The sequence below is a fragment of the Geotrypetes seraphini genome, chromosome 2 (assembly GCF_902459505.1).
Source record: "Geotrypetes seraphini chromosome 2, aGeoSer1.1, whole genome shotgun sequence".
NCBI lineage: Eukaryota > Metazoa > Chordata > Amphibia > Gymnophiona > Dermophiidae > Geotrypetes > Geotrypetes seraphini.
The window spans coordinates 229,859,459-229,884,734 of record NC_047085.1 but is presented as its reverse complement, the minus strand read 5'-3'; the positions used below and the strand labels follow the sequence as shown (position 1 = coordinate 229,884,734).

At 44.2% G+C, this 25,276-nt stretch overlaps 1 protein-coding gene across 3 annotated transcripts in view; it reads right to left on the bottom strand.

The window, feature by feature from the left end:
• SLC25A38 (solute carrier family 25 member 38) overlaps positions 1-25,276 on the bottom strand; it is a 58,316-nt gene that overhangs the window by 8,351 nt on the left and 24,689 nt on the right. For all 3 annotated transcript variants that reach the window (XM_033929481.1, XM_033929479.1, XM_033929480.1), the window contains exons 5-6: positions 15,090-15,258; positions 8,138-8,304 (exon numbers count right to left, since the gene is read on the bottom strand). In XM_033929481.1, the coding sequence (XP_033785372.1) occupies positions 8,138-8,304; positions 15,090-15,258 (336 nt within the window). The remainder of the gene's footprint in view (positions 1-8,137; positions 8,305-15,089; positions 15,259-25,276) is intronic.

Here is a 25,276-nt window from a genome sequence, read left to right as displayed (position 1 = left end):
CCGGCCTCTCGCAATTGAGGTTTATTTTTCTCCGTTGTTTTATACTTTATTATATTGATGGTGTGACGTCAAGAGTTTCTGTTAATGTGGTATGAATGATTCCCTGCTGCTAAAACATTATTTTCAATACGTCTTATATACATTTTGATATATACGATTGAATTCCCCTATTCATCTAGTTGTATAACTTCCTTTTGGGATTGTAACATAAAAGGGCTGGATGAATTGACTGTAACTGCTAGGAGCTGAGGAGGAAGGGACACCTCCATGAGTGGACTTTAAACTGGCCTAACAAACTCCAAGATGGGGAAAGATCTTCAACTGAAAAAAGGGAAACTGGAGCACAAGGCATGGATATACTGGTTCAACCAATACTGACGTCTAGCTTCCTGCACATGCTCCCAAGGGGAGCCTGGACATTCCCTGTATCTATATTTGAAGGGGGCAATTGAAATTTTTTCCGGTCATCTGATGTGTTAAAGTAAACTAAATCTTAAACATGTAAAATAATTGCCGTTTAAGGGGAGTCCTTTTACTAAAAGGTACGCTAACAGAATTAGCATGCTCTAACAAATTAGTGTGTGCTAAGTGCCATACAGCCCATAGATATACAATAGGCTTGCAGAATTTAATGCATATGCACTAAATCCATTAGTGCACCTTAATAAAAGGCCCCTAAGTATGGAGTGATACTGTTACCTCAATATTCTAGTTCTTATTAAAAAGACTGGGAGCATTGTGAGGGCTGGTGGCTCTAAGACATTCTCTCCGATATCCAAAAGAAAAGATCATAGCAGCTATCTTAAAGATAAATATCTCATTTCTAGCCACCATACACTCTTTGCCACAATTTATAAAATCAGACTTACCGCAGTTAAGTTACCGTGCAGAAACTTGAATTTGTATTTTATCTAACTGCCCATAAACATTCATCTCGGCAAACTGGAACGAGGCAGGGTTTGTGCAGTTAGCAAGGCATGCATTGATGAACCCTGCCCTTGCTTATCAGCAGACACAGCCCTGCCCGAGGTCTAACACAGCAGAATTTCCTATCATCTGTTCAAGATAATGGGACATTACAGTCAAGCCTTGGCATTGTGCAAGTCGCAGTTAGGGTAGAGGCTCAGGGATAAGCCACAAGAGTGGCCTAGTGGTTAAAGCTGTTGCCTCAGCACCCAAGGTTGCAGGTTCAATCCTGGTGCTGCTCTGTGTTGCCCTGGACAAATCATTTAACCCTCCAGATACCATAATTAGATTGTGAGCCTGTAGGGAAAACGACCAGATTCTGTATAGAGTGCATATATTAGGTGCCCTTAATTTAATCTAATCTAGTCTTCGATTTATATACCAGGCCATCTCCCAACGGAGCTCGACTTGGTTTATAAGTAATTAAAGACCAGCAAAAAGCAAACAAGAGCATAGGAGAAAGTAAGGGCTCCTTTTACGAAGGTGCGCTAGGGCCTTAATGCGCGGAATTGCCGCGTGCGCTAGCTGCTACTGCCTCCTTTTGAGCAGGCGGTAGATTTTCGGCTAGCGCATGCTAATCCAGTGCGTGCGATAAAACCCGTAGCACACCTTCGTAAAAGGAGCCCTAAGTATTGTAAGGCAATCAATTTGTTTAATCTTTAGGTAAACTGTTCAAGTATTGTGTAAATAATAAGGTTTATAGAACTTTACGAAATTGTTGTAACTGACCAATCAATCTGACAGAATCAGGAAGCCCATTCCACATTTCTACCAATTTATAAGCAAAAGATTGACTGAGTTTCCCGGCCAATTTAATTCCTCTGTAGGAAGGGAACAGTAATTTGTATCTCTGTGTATTCCTCGAATGGCAAGATCTAACGGTATTCCAGTATAAAGGGACCAAAGGACCAAATATTCTATAGAGAAGCTTAAAAATTACACAGGCAAATTTAAACTGAATCCTAAAATGGATTGGGAGCCAATGAAGCTTTCTCAACAGAGGGGAGACATGATCGTACTTTCTCTTCCCAAAAATGAGTTTAGCTGCCGTATTCTGTATTAACTGAAGTCTTTTCAAACTACCCTGTTTGATACCTAAATATACAGAATTACAATAATCCAACTGGTTAAGTACAATAGACTGTACCACCATTGAAAAATTATCTTGATGAAATAACAATCTAACTTTCCTTAACATACGTAAACTAAAAAAGAGTTTATCTGTTCATGAAATGTGAGTGATGAGTCTAAGATAATATCCAACACTCTGTGGGATCCAAGATGGCTGCTACCTGCTTTAGCTGAGCAACACGCCCTGGGAGCCAGCTAAAAATTTCAAAGAACCTTTTCGTGGGAGTGAGGAAGTTTGTTCCCTACCTGACATGCCTAAGTCTCGCGTCTCGCGTCCGAAGCGTCGCTGCTGCCTCACGTTGCTCCGGAGGTGTCCCGATGGGAACAATTGAAGACATCCTGCGGCGAATGCAAAACACTCCAGTAGCGTTGGCGGGCAGCCCGCAGGAAGTGCCGCGGTTGGGCGAGACCACTGTAGCCTTCCAAGGGCCAGATACAACTCTTAGCCCCGATGTTCGAGCTCCACCCCCCACAGCCCTGGACAACGAGCTCTCCAAGGGGCGACGAAACCCCGGAGATAGGGCAGTTTCTGGCCCTTGAGGCAAGTTTACCAGCTCTGGAGAGCTCAGAAGGAGGGGTACTCCATCGGAGAAGCTCAGTTAAGGAACCGGAAGCGATTACAGCTGTAAATGGGGGAAATTACCTACCAGAGGAAAGGAGAGAGATTCCTGCATTTGGTGAGAACTTTTTCACTTGTCAGCAACCTATTGTTCAAATTAAACCATCTGAAGTTACTCTAGAGGCACTTTGGGACTTAGTGGCTAATTTGGGTAAAGCCATTAACCCCTATTTCTCATATATAGAAAGGAAACTGATTGAACATACAAAGGAATTGAGTGACTCTAAATCCTCTATTCAGAAAGTTGAACAGGACTTTATTTCCTCTGAACAGATTCAAGAGATAATAATTAAAGATAATGTTAATCTTCAAAGAAAAATTGAAATGTTGGAGAACACCGTACGAAGTAATAATTTAAGATTGATTAATTTTCCCAAAGTCACTTTGTGACTCCAAGGGAAATGATCAAAAGATATTTTTAGGAAATTCTAGGAATTTCAGATAAACTTTTGTCTACATTATCTCAAGTTTATTATTTGCCTGCTGGTGGTCAAAGACAACATTTAAGGTCTAGAGATCAAGAGGCAATGGACGTCTCAGCGTTACTTGAGACCAGCAACATTAATAATTTCTGTTGCTCTCCAACCAGACAAGGCATGGATTTTGAGTTTATTTTTTAAGAAAAAACAGAAAGAATTTCTTAGACATAGAATACAGATGTTTCCTGACCTGTCACGTGAGACGCAGAAGCGTAGGCGTAAATTTCTTTTACTAAAGCCAGGAGTGTTAGCTTTAGGGGCTACTTTTTACTTGTGACATCCGTGCAAGTGTATTTTTCATCACCAAACGAATAAATATGTTTTCTTTGAACCTTTTCAATTAATTGCTTTCCTGTCTGTATAAAGGAAAATTGTAAGCTCATTAGAAGTTATGCATTTTGCTCTCAGCTTATAGCAGTGATTCTTTAAGTTGTAATCTACTTTGTATTTTCTCGCTAAATGTGTAAGTCTTGGATCCAATTTGAGGACTTGAGTAAAGTTAAGCCATTGAAATTTTTATGTATTATTATGAACTTATTTGTATAACAATCTATTTCTTTTTTTGGATTGTTATAGAATGTATCAGGCTTGATTGCTTTTCTGTACAAGTTTAATGCTTGATATTATGTTGAAATTTATAAATAAATATCCAATACTCTGGAAGAAAAATCTCTCTGTAATAAAATACCTGTTTTTAGTGTAACAGTGACAGGGAGATTTTTCAATTTTGGCCCCACCCAAAGGAACTTAGTTTTGGCAGCGTTCAGTTTCATTTGAATAGAAAGTGCCCACATTTGAAGTTTAGAAATACAACAGTCTATACTTGAGACTAAGTTGTTAAGATTGGGATCAATTTCCAGTAAAATGAGGATATTGTCTGCGTAGGTAAATATAGTCTCTACAGGTGTGAGACAAAAGTTTTTCAAGGTCATATAAATATTAAACAGTATCGGCGACAAGGGGGAACCCTGTGATACTCCACAGTTTGGTTTCCATGAAGAGGATGTCACACCCTCCAAATATACCTAGGCACACTAATTGAGGACGCCTAATTTCGGAATCCATGCTCAACTTTTTTTTTAAAATTAGCTTAATTGATGCGGTAATTGACCACGCCAGTTTTCAGCCAATCAAAAGCAATTAAAATGAGCAATTAAGAGTTCAGCGCCAATAACTTAGGATGCTTACCTGAAAAGTAGGTGTGGTTAGGGGGTGGAGAATAGGCATAGCTGACTTAGGCATCCAAGTTAGGTGCTGGTAAATTAGGCCAAGTAAAACCTAGCCTAATATAATGGCGCCTACCTCCAAGACACCTAGCGATGCCTAGGTGCCACTAGGTGGGATTCTATAAATGGTGCCTTGTGGTTGATTGACAACTGTACTGTTTATAGAATCTGGCCCTTAAGAGTACCTGATAGAAGAAAAGCTGTACACCATCCTAAATAGAGAATGACACGGGGACAAATTCCCCATCACGTCCCCATGAGTTTTTTTCGCTGTCCTCGTCTCTGCCCCATTCCTGTAAGCTCTGCCTTAACTGCACAAGCCTCGAGCACTTATAATTTTAAAGTGTTCGAGGCTTGTGCAGATGAGGACAGAGCTTGTGGGAATGGGGCAGGTAAAGAACTCGCCGGGATGGAAAAATGAGTTCCCGCGGGGATGGGGAAAAATTTGTCCCCTTGTCCTAAACTTCTTCAAGACAGGGCAGTATATCAGATGTCAAGAAACAAAAACACTGGAGCCGAAGTGGAGCTCATTTTAGTAATGATTACAGTATCTTGTAACTGACACGTTCACTGCTTCTATTTTGCAGTTGGAGGATCAGCAAAACATTATAATGGGCTCTCTTCCTTCTGAGAAAAGCCCCGGCTTAGATGAGCCCCAAATAAACTTTGATGAGAAGTCTGTCTAATCACTTTTAGTTTGCTAGAATCATTTTAAAGAACCAATGTTTCTAGTGACAATCTTTCCAACACAGTTCTCACAATACTACATAAAAAAAGAGATAATGACACATCAGATTGCAAACTAAACTAAACTAAACCTTAAGTTTGTATACCGCATCATCTCCATAAAGATAGAGCTCGGCATGGTTTACAGGTAAATTCAATGAGGGAAGGACATAATAAGAAATTAGAGGTTATAAAGAGGATAGCTAGCTTTACATTTTAAATAGATACGTTTTGGAAAAAAGCCAGGTTTTTAGATGCTTTCAGAATAATTGGAATGAGCCTAGGTTCAGCAGCGGGGCATATTCATTAATATTTTAGAAAAATGTGTTACACGTTTGTTGGATCTCATTACAGCAGTGGTCCCCGAACCTGTCCTGGGAGAATCCTAGCCAGTCAGGTTTTCAGGATATCTGCAATGAATATTTGTGAGACTGATTTGCATGCATGGCTTCCATTGAATGCAAATCTCTTTCATGCATATTCAGTGGGCATAAAACCTGACTGGCTGGGGTTCTCCCAGGACAGATTTGGGAATAACTGCATTAAAGGAAGGCCATCAACAACTAATCACCAAGTTATTTTACACAGTTTAAAAAAAATTCTAGAACCAATTACAGTTCTAGATGTGGACAGGACTCGATTAGACTTCGTTGTCCTACCTATTTAATTTTTGGCAAGTTTGGGCTACCTCACTTCACTGCTTAGATCCAGCCAATATATTTTAATCCATTCATTCATCCTTGAAAATTAACTACAAGAAGTATACTTTTGTAATCTTTCAAGTAATTGTGACCCAATCCATCCAGTATTGGAGACAGTTTGTTGGACTTGATGGATCTTGGTCTGATTCCACATGGACTTACATTAGCAGAATGTGAAAAATGTACAAGGATGGTAAGATTTATAAAACACTTTATCAAATGAAGCAAGTTGATGCCACCTCCCTATGATATAAAATCCGCCCAATTCAACAAATCCTTACTTTTACCTAGAATTCAGGTGCAATTTGCATTAAGAGGAGTTATTTGGCAGCTTTGATAATATAACCAATTTGTTACGACTTTTAGATTTGTTTACACATAGGAAACTGACTTCCTTGTTGAATGCTCTGCATCGTTAGTCCTTCCATATTGCTACACTTCCAAATTAAAATGTAAGTGGTTGACTATTGTTTTTAACATTTCTTTCTTTGATATTCTGAAGTATTTTGTATCTATAGTTTTCTGTCCAACTACAAAAAAAGTGGAGAGAGAGAGAATCACAAATGCTAATCTAAGTGACCCCTATGAAAGTCAAAGTAAAAAAACAAACCACACAAGTGAAGATGAGGAAAAAAAAAAAGACCTGCACAATGAATCACCATGAACAAAAAAGTTTTAATGGCGATATCTTATTACATCAGTGGCCTTTTGAAAAAAACAAACAACTCCCCCCAACTATCAAGTCTGTGGTTATAAAAACTTTCAATAATCTATGTAATCAGAAAAAAAAACGTTTTATGGCTGCAGACTTCATAGTTGGAGGTTAACGCCTCTGATGTACCTGTAATAAGACATTGCTATTAAAACGTTTTCATTCATGGCAATTCATTGCTGAGGTCTTTCCTGTTTTTCACTTGTGTGTGATTTTTTCTTTTCATAGACATCACCAATAGTTTTTGTTACATTTTCAGTCGCCAAACTTTATGTCACACTATAAGTTATAGGTTAAAAAAAGAAGTAAAAAAAAGTGAAGAAAAAAATGTCTGGCAACAGACACATGAAACAGACACACTGAGGCCATCTGTAATCACAGTTCCTGTGCAAGGATGTCTTTTCCTCAGCAAAAACATATTATTAGGTTGGGTTTATTTAAAATGAGCCCTTCATTTGACCCACTGCAAATTATTCAGTCTGACAAGCCTCTCTCCCAACTGTATGAATCTAACTATTACAGCTCCTTATACTCTTAGAGGGGACAGAACTGTATCCATGGATTTTCTTCTTTAAAATTTCTGTTAGGAGATTTCTGCTACAGGAAAAACCTCTCATAGGGCTAGATGCACTAAAGTCAGCGATCGTTGCTAAATCTGGGAAGGCCATCTATAAAGTTTGGAGCAAAAACAAAGCTCCTAACTATAAAAAATATAGATTTATTCAAATTGAAAAAAAATCCAAGATGGCCGCTGGGTGCCAATTTTGCAATAAAATTGACCGGGAAAGGAACAGGAATTCCCAGAAAATGGCAATTTTGGGATTTTAGAGGTAGGGGAGGGGAGGTATAGGACATGCAGGGAACCACTCAAAACCCCCTTTTTAAGACATCGCCCTCCAAATCGTCAAAACAGGCTGAATGGGAGAGAATGCAGACAATGTTGGAACAGCATGTAGGGAGATTCAAAGCCTTAGGAATCTGTAAAGCTGGATTTTAAGTCTTCTGACCACCCCACCAGCCTGACCACTATGGCCGGTGACCTCCGCCACCCTCGGATATGTTGCACAACCACCTGGCAGAGGCACGTAGTCTGGCTCTGATCCTGGTCGCAACTCCACGGAACCACTCAACCTGCGCTACGCCTACTAGCAGATGAACCTGGGGCAAGCTAGCTTCTGATCCCAGAGCTGCGATCTGTCCTGCAGGCTGTCCAGGGGGCTTATGGCCTCTCAGGGAACCCCCCAGAAGCAGACATTCTCCAAATGTCTACGATCTCCCGCCGCAAGGATGTTCCCGCAGGAACTTCCACTGCCTGAAGGCAGACTCGCGAGGGAAATACCAAAAACATTACTGAAACTATCAAAAGAAAAAACGAGCAAAAGAAATAAGCTCCTATAGGCTTGGCATATAGAAAGCAAGACTGGATTATACTGGGCATACTCCAGGATATGCAAGCAGATAGTTATGACTTCAATCATCTGAAGCTTTCTACAGTTCCTGGCAATCAGAGATGCATAAAACCCACTGGTCCTGGAATAAAGTGGGATTATACAAGAAATTATATTCTTCGGATGTACCTTAAAGATAAAAGTCACAGCTTGGCCTGTCCAACGATGCTTCTCAGGTGCCAGCTGTATATGTGTCTTGATTACATCAGCAGGCTGTGTTGTAACTGATGCGCAAACACCGGACAGGACTCCACAGCTGAAGTTCACCAATGGGACGAAGGCTGGGTCCAGCTGATCTAAGAGGGAGCAAGAAACAGTCTGAGCATCATTGATTGCCACTTTTCTCTCCTATGCTATTGAGAAAAATGGGATAATTTTGCATATTAAGGAACACTGCTGGTCTTAAGGATGGTGCTATGCTGAATATTCAACAGAAGGCAATGCCATACAGTGTGTGTAACATTCTTCACTGGTAAGACAGGCACATTCAGAATTTAGTGTATAGCTCAGTACTAGAGGTCTGCACGGGAACGGGGATCGTCCCACGGGTTCCCCCCCTGGCCCATGGGACTCCCACAGGGACGCCCCCTGGCCCATGGGACTCCCACAGGGACGCCCCCCTGGCCCATGGGATTCCCACGGGGACGCCCCCTGGCCCACGGGACTCCCACGAGGATGAAAACAGGCCTATCTAAATTCTGGCAATGCAGGCATGCAGCTTAAATACAAGACAAGTCCGGTGTCGCGGTGGAAACAGCCATGCTGAGCAGTGAGCTCAGCACGTACACAGCTGAAAGCCTTGCTTGCTGATTGGTCCGACGGCACGGCAGGGCGGGATCAGCAAGCAAGGCTCTCAGCTGTGTACGCGCTGAGCTCACTGCTCAGCATGGCTGTTTCCTGCCACGACGCCGGACACACAGGCCCTAATTTGCCTCTAATAGATGCCTTTTTCAACATAAGGTTCCTGTTTTAAGATTATCCCCCACATAAGTAACTTTTCAAAGTGATTTTTAAATGGAGCAAAACATGTTTTTTACTTTTGAATCTGTTGTCTGAAAAGTGTGTGTGACACTTTCTGGTATTTTTCCTGTGAAAATTTAGTACAAACAGCAGAGAATTTGAACAGTTTCCTGTTTTGTTTAAAAAAAAAAAAACACCAAAAAACTCCACTTACTCTATCGCTGCTTATCTCCCAACCCCCTCATCAGTGGTCTCTTCAGAGGTAGGAGTGATCCATAGTAGTGCTGCCTGATTCAGGGAAAATAATTTTCAATTTGATTCACTTCCTGCCCAATCGGGCATATTTTAAACAGACTGGTATTTTGTAGCCTCTTTACTCACCCCATCCCCCTTTGCCCTCTCCAACCCCACACCAGTGCCGTGGTGTTAGGTCCTAGCTCACGCTCGCTAACTAGAGGTCATCGTACAGGCTCACCACTCTGCCTCTGCCGGCAAAAGCACAGTCTGTCCCATTCTAGGGGGAGAAAACCTAGCAGGGACCTGGCTGCACCACAATACTGGCTTCTAGAAAGCACAATGGACTAGGGGGTGGGGTCTAGCAGTGTGTGGCACCATTTGGACCTATGTAGACTTGCACGGCCATTCTGATGCTGACCTGAGGTCCCTTTCCATCCAGCATCTGCCCCTCTGTCTCCTGCTTCTGCCCAGCATCTGATCTATCTCCTCTCTTCCTTCTTTCTGCCCCTCTGTCATCCCATCCATCATCTTCCCTTCTTTCTCCCCCTTCCATCCAGCATCTGCCCATCTTTCCCCCCTTTCAGCCCAGCATCTGCTTGATTTCTCTTTCTCCCCCTTCTATTCAGTGTCTGCCCCATCTTTCTCTTTCCTCCCTTCCATCCGTATCCTCCCCCTCTCCTCCTTTCCATTCAATGTCTTCCTCCCCTCTCCTTTTCTTTATATCCATCATCTGTCTTTTTCTCTCTCCCCAGGCATTCCAGCTTGTCTTCTCTTTCCCTTTTCATCCAGTGTGTCTGATCCCTCCCCCTTTCTATCTACAGTCTGTCTCCTCTCACCTCTTACATCCAGTATCTACCCCCTCCCACCTGACACCTCAGCCGCCGCCAGACTGATGCAAAGCCTTCCCTCCGATGTCAGCTCTGACTTCGGGGGGAGACTTCTGGGTCGGCTACATATGGCGTGCTGCAGGCTGCCTCCAACCCCTGCTGTTATCTGGACTCAATGAAGTGGTGGAAGGGAGTGCATTTTGGACACAGAAGTCATGAACTGGGGAGAGAGGAAGGGAGGGAAAGAGATGCTGAGGTGGGGGAGGGAATAGAAAGGGAGAATTGGGTGTGGGTGTGTCAATGAGCGGGAAAGAGAGATGGTTGTGTACACACGGCAAATGGAAGAAAGAGGAGAATTTTTGGTCATAGGGAGGGAGGTACAGAATATGATAGGGAAGAAAAAGATGAGTGAGAAATGTGGCAAGGGAACAATGGGACAGATTGAAAGGGATGCAAGAGGGAGGAATGTTGGACAGTGTTGAAGGGAATGGAGGGAGAGATGTGGCATGGTGCTGGAGAGGGGTGATAGAAGGAGAAATGTTGGGCATGGAGCTGGTGGGCAGGCACGAAAGATGGGAAAGAGATAAATGCTGGACCATGGTAGGGGGAACCAATGGACAGCAACAGAAGAATTTACAGAAGATGGGAAAGCAGAAAAAAGAAACTGGGACCAACTTTATGGAAAAATAAGTCTCCAGACAACAAAGGTAAAAAACGTAATTTATTGACTAAAATATGTTAGCTTTGGGAAATGTATATGGCAGATGTCTTTTTTTGTGTTCAAAAGAAAAGGAAATGCATTTCTGGTTTTATTTCTACAGTGTTGAAGTACTTGCTGACCCTTGCTGTGACTGGTGGGGGATCCCCAAGCACCGCCAGTAGAGGTCCTCCTCTAGAGATGGCCAGAACTCCCCTCCACCAAGCGCAGCAGTCGCTGGCAGCATCCATGAGCCACTGAGGTGCCAGCATCTGTGACTCAGGGACGCTACTGCTGCCTGCCAAGCTTGGCAAAAGGGACCCCCAGCCAACTGCAAAGGAAGTCCTCAGCTGACAGCTTGTGGGTTATTCTCATCAGCTGAGTATTTATATTTTATATTTACATTAGAGGCTCTGGTAGAAACCCATTTACAAAATATGTATTCTTCCCAATTAATATTTCCAAATTAATAAAGTCTCTTTGCTTATTTGTAAATGGGTCTCTACCAGAGCCTTTAATTCAGTAGCATAGTTAAATAAAATAACTATTTCTGAAGTTTATAGGGAAGGGTGGGGATGGAGGGGATTCCTCGTGGGGACGGGTGGGGATGGGTGGGATTTTGGCGGGGACGGGTGGGATTTCTGTCCCCGTGCAAATCTCTACTCAGCACATGCATGGCTCTTGCCAGGTGCCATGGTCTCCTCAACTCCTCAGGTACGAGACAAGATTAATCCAACTCTTGGAAGGAGGAAGGAAAAATTATGTTTTTACCTGTTAATTTTTTTTCTTTTAGATGCAGCAGATGAATCCAGAGACTAAAGGGATAGCACACATCTACCAGCAGGTAGATGTGTGCCAATTTTCTCCTGCCAATTTTCTTTCGCAGTGGGAGGATTTGGCATGGCAGGAGGAAGTGGGCATTCCTCCTGCTGTTTTTGTTGGCGCGGGAGGGGGTGCGAATGACAGGAGGAAATGACCATCCTTCCTGCTGTTGGGCCAGTGTCATGTTCATTGGTTCGCTGGGGAGGGCTGTCATCGGCAGGGGGTGTTTTTTTTCTTTCAAATGGGGCAGATATTGTGCAAGTATAACATGCACAGCATATGCCCATTAAAAAAAGGGTTTTGACAGGTAAGCGACTGGTCTTGACCAGAAACTTTTTTGAATCGCTAACAGCGATCACTTTTTTTTAGTGCATCAGGATGTAAAATAGCCAATTCTGATAATCAGAGTAACATCCTATTCAAACATTGGCGTTCTCTTATCAGTTCAAATTCTAAATCTGATCAATCTCCATCTCCCTCAGCTGATGTTCTAGCTTGCTTCTTCCAAGATAAAATTTCTCTTATCAGGCAATCCTTTCCTGTAGTAGATATTGGATATTTTTCTATATACCCTAAGGATCCCACAGTGGAGAACCCAGGAGATCATTTCTGGTGCTCTTTCAATCCAGTGTCCAAACTTCAAGTTTCTAAATAGTGTGAAAAGATGAGAAAGTGTAAATGCTCTCTGGACCCTTTTCCGTCATATCTATTTGCTAGTATTCCCTCACAAGCAATAATTTGGTTGACCACTCTTTTGAACTACTCACTGGAAAACGGATAATTTTCGCATTCCATGGGGCAAATAACTCTCACCCCTCTTCTAAAAAAACGTAGATCTAGATCCTACCATTTCCTCTCATTATCAACCAATTGCCAACATACCTTTGTTGACAAAAATGATAGAATCAATCATCGCTAGTCAACTTATTAACTATCTTGAGAAATTTTCAATATTTCAACCATTTCAACATGGATTTCGTTCAAATTTCAGCACTAAAACCTTGCTGATTACTTTCAAAAATTCAACAATTAAGATTACAAAACAAATATGCTATTTTGCTTCAGTTTGATCTATCTGTGGCGTTTGACGTAGTGCATCACGACATTCTGCTTATTTACTTTCAGACATCGGTCTTAATCAGGCTGTTCTTGACTGGTTCTCCAAATTCTTATCGTCTCGTTCCTATTCAGTTAACATTAAAGGTGACATCTCAAAATCCTGGCGGCCCCCTTGTGGGATCCCTCATGGTTCTCCACTCTCCCCAATCCTGTTCAATCTCTTTATGACCACACTGAACCTTTACAAGTTGTCAGCTTGGAAAACATTGTTCACCTATGCGGATGACATCTTTATATTGATTGAGATCGATTCAGATCTCACCAACCCAGACTTTAAAATAAATCATTGTATCTTCAAACTCCAAGCCTGGGCTATGTCTGTCCAGATGAAGCTAAATGCTGCAAAAACAAAACTTTTATAGCTAGGCCAAAAATTGGACTGTCTTCCTCCAACTGTAACTTTGGATTCCAGGGTCTCCCTGCAGATCGAGTTCTCTTCCATGATATTGGGAGTTCTCATAGACTCTTCTCTTACCTTTAAGGATCAAATAAACTCTCTAGTCAAGAAATGCTTTTTTAGCCTTCGAATGTTGAGAAAGGTCAGAAACCTTTTCCACCAACAACACTTCTCTATTCTGGTCCTGGTCCAATCTATCATATTATCCCGGCTAGATTATTGTAACGCTATCTATTTTGGCATAACAAAGACCTGCCGTCAAAAACTTCAACTAATACAAAATACCGCTGCAAAATTAATTTTTGGAAAAAGTAAATTTGACCATGTGTTTCCTTTGCTTTTAAACCTTCATTGGCTTCCGGTCTATCTCAGGATTCACTTTAAATGTTCATGTATTACTTTTAAAATTTTATATGGTGTCTTCATCCTTCTTGTCCCTTTATTATGGAATGCTTATAGATTCTCCTATGCAAAAGGCACCCAACAATTCAAACTCTCCCTTCCTTTAGTGAAAGGAATCAAAAGTGTCAAGCACTTCAGTCAATCCTTGGTTTTAAAATTTTCTCAACTATGGAACAAACTTCCTCTTATTTTAAGGGGTCCTGGTCTTTTTCAACTTTTTCATAAATCTTTAAAAACTATTTTACCGTATTTTTCGCTCCATAAGACACACTTTTTTCCCACCCAAAAGTGGGTGGAAATATCGGTACGTCTTATGCAGCGAAGATACTTTTTTTTTAAACACCCCACCCCCACCCATCGTGAGGACCCCGGCGGGACCCTGGATCTGAACACTGGTGGGGGGGGAAAGAGACAGAAAGAGACCTTGAGGAGGGGCAGGAAACAGACTTGAAGACAGGGCAGATGCTGGACTAGAGGGGGTAGAGAGGGGAGGACTCAAAATGTTAGCAGAAGGAAGATAGAGAGAGGGAGAAACCTGAAATAAAGGGGAGGCAGAAGAGAGGGGGCAGATGTTGGACTTGGGGGTGTATGGAGGGAAGAGAGAGAGAGAGACTGCAGAGAGGTGGAAAGATTCTGGACCAGGGAGGGAGGAAGGAAGGAGAGCGAGAAAGCAGAACAAATGTTGGACATGGGGAGGGGGGGACAAGCTTGGTAAACAGAAGAAAGACAGAGAGAAATAGAGACCTGGACCCAAAGGGAATGGGGCTGGATTGTGAAAGCAATGTTGGATGCACAGTCAGAAGGAAGTCTAACCAGAAACTAATTAAATCACCAGACAACAAAGGTAGGAAAACTTATTTTATTTTTAATTTAGTGATTGAAATGTGTCGGTTTTGAGAATTTATATCTGCTGTGTGTATATGAATAATGAAAGGAAAAATTTGCATTACAATTAGTATGGGAGAGGGGACAGGGTGCAGAGCCTGGCAAGGAATGTGGGATTGGGTGCAGAGCCTGGTATATGTTAGTACACAATTTGGGTTAGAATGGTTTTTTTCTTGTTTTCCTACTCTAAATCAAGGGTGCGTCTTATGGTAAGGTGCGTCTTATGGAGCGAAAAATACGGTATTTGCCAAATATTTTGGAAACTAGTCATATTAATATTTTCTGATTGTTACTTTTTAAAGTATTTTTTTAGTTACTGTTAACCTTTCTGGCTGAAGACCCAGTATATAAAGCTAAGTTTTAGTTTAGTTTATCATCAGCCACTCTACTAGTTTACATGGCATTTTAATATTAATTAGCTTATTTGCATGGTCAGATCGGGGAATGAGTGATCGTGCAGAAAACCAGACAATGAGCCGTTTTCTGCAAAATGGGTCAGCAAATGCGATTGTTGCTAAAGCTGTTAAAATAGGTTTAGCGACAATTGCTGGCTTTAGTGTATCTGGGCCTCCGTGTCATTACTGCCTCCTCCGGCATGGTCTCAAGGGTTATGGGTACTGACCAGTTTTCTTGTGGTACTAATTATGGTAATCCTATTTTTTGGTAGTTTAGTGTTAGTTGGTCAGTAGAGATATTTTTTTTTTTGGGGGGGCTGCTTGGAGATAGGATTCTTACCTTGTGGCACAATTCTCTTGGTCTGCAGGTAGAACATGAGATAGATGCCAGAAAAAGGTGCATCACGAAGGAGTGTTGCCGTCAAGCCACTAAAGAGACCACGGATGCCTTCGGCTCCATAGATGCTGCGTAGGGCCCCCCACACACTTCCATAGTGGAACCGCCCACTCTGTGAACACAAGACAGATCCAGTGAGACTTGAGAGTGCAACATCTTAGTCGCTGTGGCTATGGTGCACCAATACATTTTTTGTTTTGCTTTTTTAAAATATAAATTTATAATTATTTCAATTAAGAAAATGTTCAAAATAAATGATAAAAGCAGCATGCTACAAAATATAGTAAATCGATTGTTTTTTGGTTCTCTTGGCCAGTGACATATAGGCATAAAGAGTCTGGTTTCAGTGCTTTATTGGCAATTCTCAAAATTAACAGAAAATATCGGTGAAACACACCACATAATGTGTTAAAAGTCAAACTGTCTGATCTACCAGGCTCCAAAATGAATCCTAATTAGTGTGGAGAAGTTTGCCAAAATAAGATCCTGTCAACATGGTCTAAGATACCCCAGTCTTTCCCTTTTCTGGAGGGGGATGGGAGAACAGCAGGTAAACACCACAATGTTTCTAGCAGAGCTTTACATTCATAACATAACTTTACTTTTCTATACCGCCTTAATCAAAAGAATTCTAGGCGGTTTCCATAAAAGAGAAAAACTGGACAATCAGTGAAATACAAAATAGTAAAAAATGAATACAGGCTGTAGTATTAAAAGGACATTAAAAATTAATAGGATAAGATAAAATATGTTTAAAAATAAAGATAAAAGTACAGATTAAGAGATTAATTTATCAAATAATATTGTCTTGATTTATTTTCTAAAAGCCCCAAGCGCAGAGATTTTCGTTTTTATTTCATCCATAAGCCTGCTTATAGGACCAATAGGGCCCATGAAGAAGACAGTTGGTTGAAACACAAACCGTGTTGGGTCCATATGTTTCCAGTGGTTCAGGCCCTAGACATTTTTATATGGATTATTTATTTGTTCTAATAAAAGCCTTCCATCTTAGATATCAACTCTCCACAAGTTCTTTGTTTCTTAGTTGTGCCTTCTTCGTGGAGGGATCAGGGTCAATTTTCTTGTTATTCTATCATTCTGATGGTGCCTGCATCGGGAATGCTTCCTAGTCTACTCTCCTGGAAGCTTTGGAAGTGTCCTTCCCTGCATCCAAGAGTCTTCCTGCCTGTCACTGTCACATAAGACCCTATGAGTTCTCATGTGCGGGGGAAAGGCTAAGGCCACTGAATCATCGTGACCTCCACGGCACCAGGTCGAGCGATCCCTGGAGTGACCCAGTTAGAATTGGTGACAAAAATAAACAAGTGGATCCAAAATCCAGTTTACTTTATGTCACATATTTATTTCATCCCCAAACAAGAGTACATTCTTGTGCACTCGCACTGCTCAAACTCAGTCCCAAACTTTTCAGGCTTGTGTTCAAACTTAGCCAGTCCCAAAAATCAAAATGCTTAACAAAATAGCAATTCAGATACAGCTCCCAACTTTGTGGCTTCTTGCTAGCCTTTGGTCAAATAAATCTCTCTTCAGTTGCCCATTCAGGGCTGTCAGAGTCCCTTAGGTTACAGGGCTTTTGGCTCCCCTTTTCAATTCTCTAAAGTGACCTAGCCTCTTCCTAACCTTTCAGGGAATTTTATTATAATCATCTAAATCTACTAACAGCAGTATTGCCAGTAACTCTGGCTCTCTCCTCTCATTTGCTGGGTTTACCAGCTATACACTGAACCCTGACTTTAGCTCTGGTGAAAGGACTATCCTCCCGATTAGATAGTAATCCCTCTTGATTCTCCCTCAGGCGAGGTTCAAGTTATCCTTTTTTAGTATTGCTCTCATAGCATAGCAGTCAAGAAAGGAAAGGGTTACTGATTTCCCCTCCCCCCCCCCCCACACACTGCAGTTTCTCCTGCACATAACAGAAATACTTCTTGAAGCTTGTTAGCTTTAACTTTCTTTCCTGAAACATTCTCCTCAAAATCCATGCATTCATCTATCACGGTTAATATACAAGTCGGTGAAAGACAAAGGCGCGCGCCGACAACTGAGCGCAAGACGGAGGTGTGCGCCGAAGAAAATTACAGTTTTTAGGGGCTCCGACGGGGGGTTTTGTTGGGGAGCCTCCCCAGTTTACTTAATAGAGATCGCGCCGGCGTTGTGGGGGGTTGTAACCCTCCACATTTTACTGTAAACTTAACTTTTTCCCTAAAAACAGGGAAAAAGTGAAGTTTTCAGTAAAATGTGGGGGGTTACAACCCCCCACAATGCGGCGCAATCTCTATTAAGTAAAGTGGGGGGATTCCCCCCACACACACCCCTGTCGGAGCCGTAAAAACAGTAATTTTGTGCGGCGCGCACCTCCACGCTGCGCTCAATTATCTGCGCGCGCCTTTGACCTGACACCATCTATCACTGGCATTGCCTCACTTCCTTCAGACTAAGAAAACATTTCAACATCTGGGACCTTTGGAATATGGTTCCTATCCTGTGTAGAACCTTTAACCTTATTGAATCTTAGAAGTTCTCTAGCCATGATATCTCTCTCAGCTTTTCTCCCATGAGTGGCTACTGCTGAGGGCTTTTGCCTGCTGCCCATGTCCTTCCATTTCCAGTCTGTAGTAGAGCTTCCTTGCTTCTGTTTCCCCACCTTTTTAATCAAGCCCAAAGGTGAAACAGAAGTTCTCATTTGTTAAAGCACAGGCTGTTTGCCTGCCTGTCTCAAAGCATTCTGCTGTAGCTTTCCCTGGGACACTATCTCCACCCCAACCCTCTCTTCTCTCCAACTAGAGCAGGAGATGTAGAATATGTGGACTGTTTCACCCTGTCAGGATCCTCAGACAAGGTTGGATAAGCCTGTGGTGCAGAAATACTTTTATTTCCTGCAGCTTTTGGCTTTAGCTGATTGCTACTGACTTTAGCTCTCTCTCAAGTGACAGGGCAGGCTCTCTTATTCCCTTGCTGAAACCTAGGGATTTCTCTGTCTTCCCACTTTTCCCTGTCACACTCATAAATCAACATGTAAATGTGCATTTTTCTTTACTGCCCCTGTGTTATGAAAATCATTTCCAATTACCACTGGAGGTAAACTGTCTATTAATTCTTTTGAAAGTGGAATTAAGGCATGATTTTTCAAGAAAGCATACCCGGGTGCCTGATATTTCCCTAACTTCTTCATTCCTCTCTCTCAACCCTTATGTATGAGTCAGGGTGGTCCCAAAAAATCAAGTTCATGGGACATGACCTCCATAAGTCTATTTTCGTGCTATGTCTGGCCACTGTTAATTGTGCCAAATTATAAGCCTTTTGATGAACATTTAGAGATTGCACGATGATTTTTAATTTAAAATGCAAGTACAGAATTTATATTAATTTTCCATCTAAACCTGAATTTTGAGCAAATGCATATGGAAAGAAGTTAAAATACATACTGTGTTACTTACAGTTAAAAATAGGCTTGTTAGCCTAATGCTTCATTATGCATTGCTCAATGTTCAGTGGCCACGAATTTGGTCTTGGAGAATGAGATATACAATGTCTGCATCTATGAGACAAACTTGGGTTTTTTTGTTACATAGAGCATTTTGGACCCCAGTTCGATTACAAAAGTTAGATAGCTCTAAGTCTAATAGATGCTGGCATTGTAATCTGGAAGCAGGGACTCTGGACTATTTAATATTCTATTGTCCCTGTATTATGGTCATTTGGAAATCAATCTGGTCCCAAATTAATTGTTTACTAGAAAACCATGTAGCATTATCATATGATACAATTCTATTTGGTACATCAATGAGAATAAAAAGTCAAATTTCATCAAGCAATAATAAACTTTTATTGATTATGACAGGAGTCGCCATACAACATATCACCAGTAATTGGAAAATTATAAAAGGCTTAACTATACATTTTGGTGGAATTCGCTATGTCATATTTATAAAATGGAAAGAAGAATTGCCATACAAAAAGGGAACTATAATAATTTTAAAAAGATTTGGGGACCATTGACAAATTATTGCAATGATTAGACGCCATTATTCACTGAAAGTACATAGGGGAGAGGGTATAAAGTTATATTAAAGGTTTGATTAATAGATAGAAATATGATATTCTGATATTTTTTGATTAAAATATTTGTGGGAAAGCACACTTACCGTAACAGGTGTTATCCAGGGACAGCAGGCAGATATTCTTTACGCATGGGTGACGTCACCGACGGAGCCCTCGGTACAGACCTTTTTACTAGAAAGTTCTAGTTGGCCGCACCGCGCATGCGCGAGTGCCTTCCCGCCCGACGGAGGAGTGCGTGGTCCCCAGTTAGTATAAGCCAGCTAAGAAGCCAACCCGGGGAGGAGGGTGGGACGTAAGAATATCTGCCTGCTGTCCCTGGATAACACCTCTTACGGTAAGTAACTGTGCTTTATCCCAGGACAAGCAGGCAGCATATTCTTTACGCATGGGTGACCTCCAAGCTAACAAAGAGGGAGGAGGGATGGTTGGCCATTTAGGAAAATAAATTCTGAAGTACAGATTGGCCGAAGTGCCCATCCCGTCTGGAGAAAGCATCCAGACAGTAGTGAGTAGTGAAAGTGTGAACTGAGGACCAAGTGGCCGCCTTGCAGATTTCCTCAATGGGTGTGGAACGGAGGAAAGCAACAGAAGCGGCCATAGCTCTCACCCTGTGGGCCGTGACAGCACCGTCCAGTGACAGACCGGCCCGAGCATAACAGAACGTGATGCAAGCTGCTAGCCAGTTGGATAGCGTCCGTTTAGAGACCGGTCGACCCAAACGATTCGGGTCGAAGGTCAGGAAGAGCTGAGGGGACAAGTGGTGAGCCCTTGTACGATCAAGATAGTAAGCCAGGGCACGCTTGCAATCAAGACTGTGCAATGCCTGTTCCCCGGGATGTGAATGAGGTTTCGGGAAGAAAACAGGCAACACAATGGACTGGTTGAGGTGAAAAGCTGAGACCACCTTGGGGAGGAACTTTGGATGGGTGCGCAGAACCACCTTGTCATGGTGAAAAATAGTGAACGGTGGGTCGGCAACCAGTGCATGAAGCTCACTAACCCTCCTGGCAGAGGTGATGGCAATGAGGAAAAGCACCTTCCAAGTCAGAAATTTGAGCGAAGTTGTGGCAAGTGGCTCAAAAGGAGGCTTCATGAGGGCAGACAAAACCACATTCAGGTCCCAGACGACCGGAGGAGGCTTCAGAGGTGGTTTGATGTTGAAGAGGCCCCTCATGAAACGGGAAACCAGAGGGTGAGCCGTGAGGGGTTTTCCTAGGATAGGCTCATGAAATGCCGTGATGGCACTGAGATGGACTCTGATTGAGGTAGTCTTGAGGCCTGCGTTGGACAGGGAGAGCAAGTAGTCCAGGACAGGTTCCACCGCTAAAGAGGTGGGATTGAGATGATGACGGAGGCACCAAGAGCAGAACCTGGTCCACTTCTGATGGTAACATTGGAGGGTGGCCGGTTTCCTGGAGGCGTCCAAAATGAGACGGACAGGCTGAGATAGATTTCCTGGAGAGGTCAGCCCGAGAGAAACCAAGCTGTCAGGTGGAGCGAAGACAGATTGGGATGTAGTAGAGACTGATGCTGCTGTGTAAGTAGAGTAGGAAACACAGGTAGAGGAATGGGCTCCCTGGAGCTGAGCTGAAGCAGGAGGGAGAACCAGTGTTGACGAGGCCACCGGGGAGCTTTGAGGATCATAGTGGCTCCGTCCCTGCGGAGTTTGGATAAGGTCCGCAACATCAGAGGTAGAGGAGGAAAGGCATAGAGGAACCGATCCGTCCAATCTAGAAGGAATGCATCCGGTGCCAGACGGTGATGAGAGAAGAGTCTGGAGCAGAACTGGGGCAGCTGATGGTTGTGAGGGGCTGCAAATAGGTCCACTTGCGGAGTGCCCCAGCGAGCAAAAATGGAGAGGAGCGTGGGAGGATCCAAAGTCCACTCGTGAGGTTGCAGGATGCGACTGAGATTGTCGGCCAGGGAGTTTTGTTCGCCCTGGATATAGACAGCCTTGAGGAAGAGACTGCGGGCCGTGGCCCAGGTCCAAATGCGAAGAGCCTCCTGACAAAGGAGGCGAGATCCGGTGCCGCCCTGTTTGTTTATGTAGTACATGGCGACTTGGTTGTCCGTGCACAGGAGCAGAACCTGAGGGCAAAGAAGGTGCTGGAAGGCCTTGAGAGCGTAGAACATGGCTCTTAGTTCTAGGAAATTGATGTGATGGAGACGCTCCTGTGGGGTCCAAAGACCTTGGGTGCGTAGGTCTCCCAGGTGAGCTCCCCATGCATAAGGAGAGGCATCCGTGGTGATGATCATGGAATGCGGGGGCAGATGAAAAAGAAGGCCCCTGGAAAGATTTGAGGAGTTCAACCACCATTGTAGAGATCGCTGAAGAGACGATGTTACAGAGATGTGATGAGAAAGAAGATTCGAGGTCTGTGACCACTGGTTGGCCAGAGTCCATTGAGGTGTCCTGAGGTGGAGTCGTGCCAGGGGAAGCACATGCACCGTCGAGGCCATGTGGCCCAGGAGGACCATCATCTGTCTGGCAGAAATGGAGTGATGAAGGAGCACCTGACGACACAGGCGGAGCAGATTCCGCTGACGGTCGGAGGGGAGAAACGCCCTCATTAGTGTGGTGTCGAGAACTGCTCCAATGAACTGAAGGCGCTGTGTGGGAAGCAGATGCGACTTGGGGTAGTTGATCTCGAACCCCAGAAGATGAAGTGAGAGATGGTATGATGAGTGGCTTGTAGCACAAGCGGAGACGTAGGTGCTTTCACCAACCAATCGTCCAAGTAGGGAAACACCTGGAGGTTGTGAGACCTGAGGAAGGCCGCCGCCACAATGAGGCATTTGGTGAACACCCTGGGTGACGAAGCGAGGCCAAAAGGTAGCACTTTGTACTGATAATGGCGATGGTGCACCTGGAATCGTAGGTAGCGACGTGAAGTTGGATTGATTGGGATGTGAGTGTAGGCCTCTTTGAGGTCCAGGGAACATAGCCAGTCGTTCTGAGAGAGATGAGGGTAAAGCGTGGCAAGGGAGAGCATCTTGAATTTCTCCTTGACTAGACACTTGTTGAGGTCCCTGAGATCGAGAATGGGACGTAGGTCTCCTGTCTTCTTTGGAACTAGAAAGTAACGGGAGTAGAAACCCCGGCCTCTTTGTTCCGGAGGTACTTCTTCGATGGCATTGAGAAGAAGGAGGGATTGGACCTCCCTCAGGAGGAGGGGGGTTTGAGTTGAAAGAGAAGCAGACTCTACGGGAGGATTGTCTGGTGGAAGAGTCTGGAAGTTGAGAGAGTAGCCGTGGCGGATGATGTTGAGGACCCACTGGTCCGATGTGATGACCTCCCAACGGCTGATGAAGATGCGGAGCCTGCCTCCGATTGGCTGAGGAAGAGGCAATGAGGGTGGAAGACTGGCTAAGCCCTGGAGAGAGGAGTCAAAAGGGCTGAGAAGGTTTGGCAGGAGGAAGAGGCTTGGCAGGTTGATTAGACTGGGCACGAGCCTGGGTGTGTTGGTGTTGGCGGGCTCGCCTAGGTTGCTGCGAAGGTGGGTTGAGCGGCCTAGCGGAGAACCTGCGCTGATAAGAAGTCTGCGGTCTGTAAGGACGAGCAGGAAGAGCCTTCTTCTTTGGTTTAATGAGAGTATCCCATCTGGTCTCATGGGCGGAGAGTTTCTGTGTGGTGGTATCCAGGGACTCTCCGAATAATTCGTCTCCCAAACATGGGGCGTTGGCTAGTCGGTCCTGATGGTTGACGTCCAGATCAGAGACCCTGAGCCAGGCCAGGCGGCGCATAGCCACAGCGATGGCAGATGCACGGGAGGTGAGCTCAAAAGAGTCATAGATAGAGCGTACCATAAATTTTCTCAGTTGAAGCAGGCTGGAGATGTGCTGCTGGAATAGTGGAACCTTGTGCTCCGGCATGTACTTTTGCATGGTGGAGAGTTGCATTACCAGATGTTTCAGGTAGAATGAAAAGTGGAAAGAGTAGTTGTTTGCCCTGTTGGCAAGCATGGCATTCTGGTAGAGCCGCTTGCCAAACTTGTCCATAGTTTTGCCCTCTCTGCCAGGAGGGGTGGAGGCATAAACACTAGAGCCCTGAGTCCTTTTTAAAGTGGACTCTACCAGGAGAGATTCATGGGGCAGCTGGGGTTTATCAAATCCCGGAATTGGAATAACCCTGTAAAGGCTATCCAGTTTACGGGGTGCCCCAGGGACAGTCAGCGGATTCTCCCAATTTTTATAAAAAGTTTCCCGTAGGATGTCATGCACGGGTAACTTCAGGAACTCCTTAGGGGGTTGATCGAAATCTAATGCCTCCAGGAAAGCTTGTGACTTCTTAGAGTCAGATTCCAGAGGCAAAGATAAGGCCCCCGATAACTCCCTGAGGAATTTAGAAAAGGAAGATTGCTCAGGTTTAGATGTGGTATCGGGGGCCGAAGGCTCTTCGTCCGACGACGATGCATCCTCCTCGGTACCGAGGGGGGATTCTTCCCAGAGGTCCGGGTCTCTGACATCGGTGTGTGCGTGTCGAGAGACTGGAGTGGAAGGCTCGGTATGGTGAGTTTTAGACCGAGACTTGCCTGAGCGTACCGAGACGGTACCGGGGGATGAAGACCTGTGTCTGTCTCGGTCCCGGGAAGAACGGTGTCGGTCAGGTTCGCGGGAGGACCGGTGTTCCGTTCGGTCCCGAGGAGGATCGGTCGTCGTCAAGGCGACAGCCTCGGCATGGGTATGGAGATGTGGCGCCGAGAGAATGGGCATGGAGGAGTCCATAGGTACCGATGGCGTGGATACCGGTTGGACGGTGCGGGGCTCGGGCCGGTCTGGTACCGAAAGCAGCGGTGCCAGGATAGAGGGCAAGAGCTGCTGAAGTTGCTGTTGGAGTTGTTCCTGCAACTTATCCTGGAGGATGGCCGCAATGCGGTCATCCAGGGGTGGCACCGGAACCACTTTTTTCTGCTTTGGTTCCATGGGTGCCGCTCTATGCTCCGGCGATGAGGAGGCCGATGACGAGGCACTCACCGATATCGGAGCGGAGCGCTTTTTGGTACGGCGTGGAGCCGAAAGAGCTGGTGTCGCCACCGAGGTGGGAGGGCGCTCAAGGGTGGAAGGCTTCTTAGCCGGCTTACCTGGCGCCGGTGGCGCCGATGTAGTTTCAGGCGGTGTCGAAGTGGTCGGTGCCGATTTCGACGGTGCCGCAGTTGAAGAAGTCGAGTCCATAGTCGGGCCGGTGCCGAACAGTAGACTTTGCTGGATTTGACGATTCTTCAAAGTGCGTTTTTTAAGAGTGGTACAGCGGGTGCAGGAGTCCGCCCGATGCTCCGGTCCCAAGCACTGTAAACACCAATTGTGTGGGTCAGTGAGGGAGATCGGGCGTGCACACCGCTGGCACTTCTTAAAACCGGGCTGCGGGGGCATGAATGGAAACACGGCCTCCGCAAAATCAAACCCCGAGGCCTGGATCGTGACAACAGGCCCCGCCGGGGCAGGAACGAAAAACGAAGCAAAAAGAAAATATTTTTTTTTTTTTTTTTGTAAGTGAAAGAAAAAAGCACCCGAAGGTGAATAAAAACGAAAAAGAACGCGAGCGGGAAGGCAAAAAGAGGATTTCAACGGAGTTGAAAAACGCACGTCTTCTTCGCTCCGCGGAAACGAAGAAACTGGGGACCACGCACTCCTCCGTCGGGCGGGAAGGCACTCGCGCACGCGCGGTGCGGCCAACTAGAACTTTCTAGTAAAAAGGTCCGTACCGAGGGCTCCGTCGGTGACGTCACCCATGCGTAAAGAATATGCTGCCTGCTTGTCCTGGGATAATGGTGGGTAGGGAGGGTATAATTTTATGTTTTTAAGATGATGTTAGAAGAAATACAAGTAATGTTTACAAGGTTTAAATGATGTAATATTGTGTTCTTGATGTAAGTTGGAAAAATGAATAAAGAATTTGAAATAAAAAAAATAATAATTCCACAGTAAATACAAAATGTTTGTTACGTGCGAATGCTGAATGGTAGTCCTACATTCAGATGGTATTCATCAGTGTAGCTTTGAAGCAAGTTGGATAGGTCTTTCTATGCTGAGCAACAAGATAAAGGAAGAGC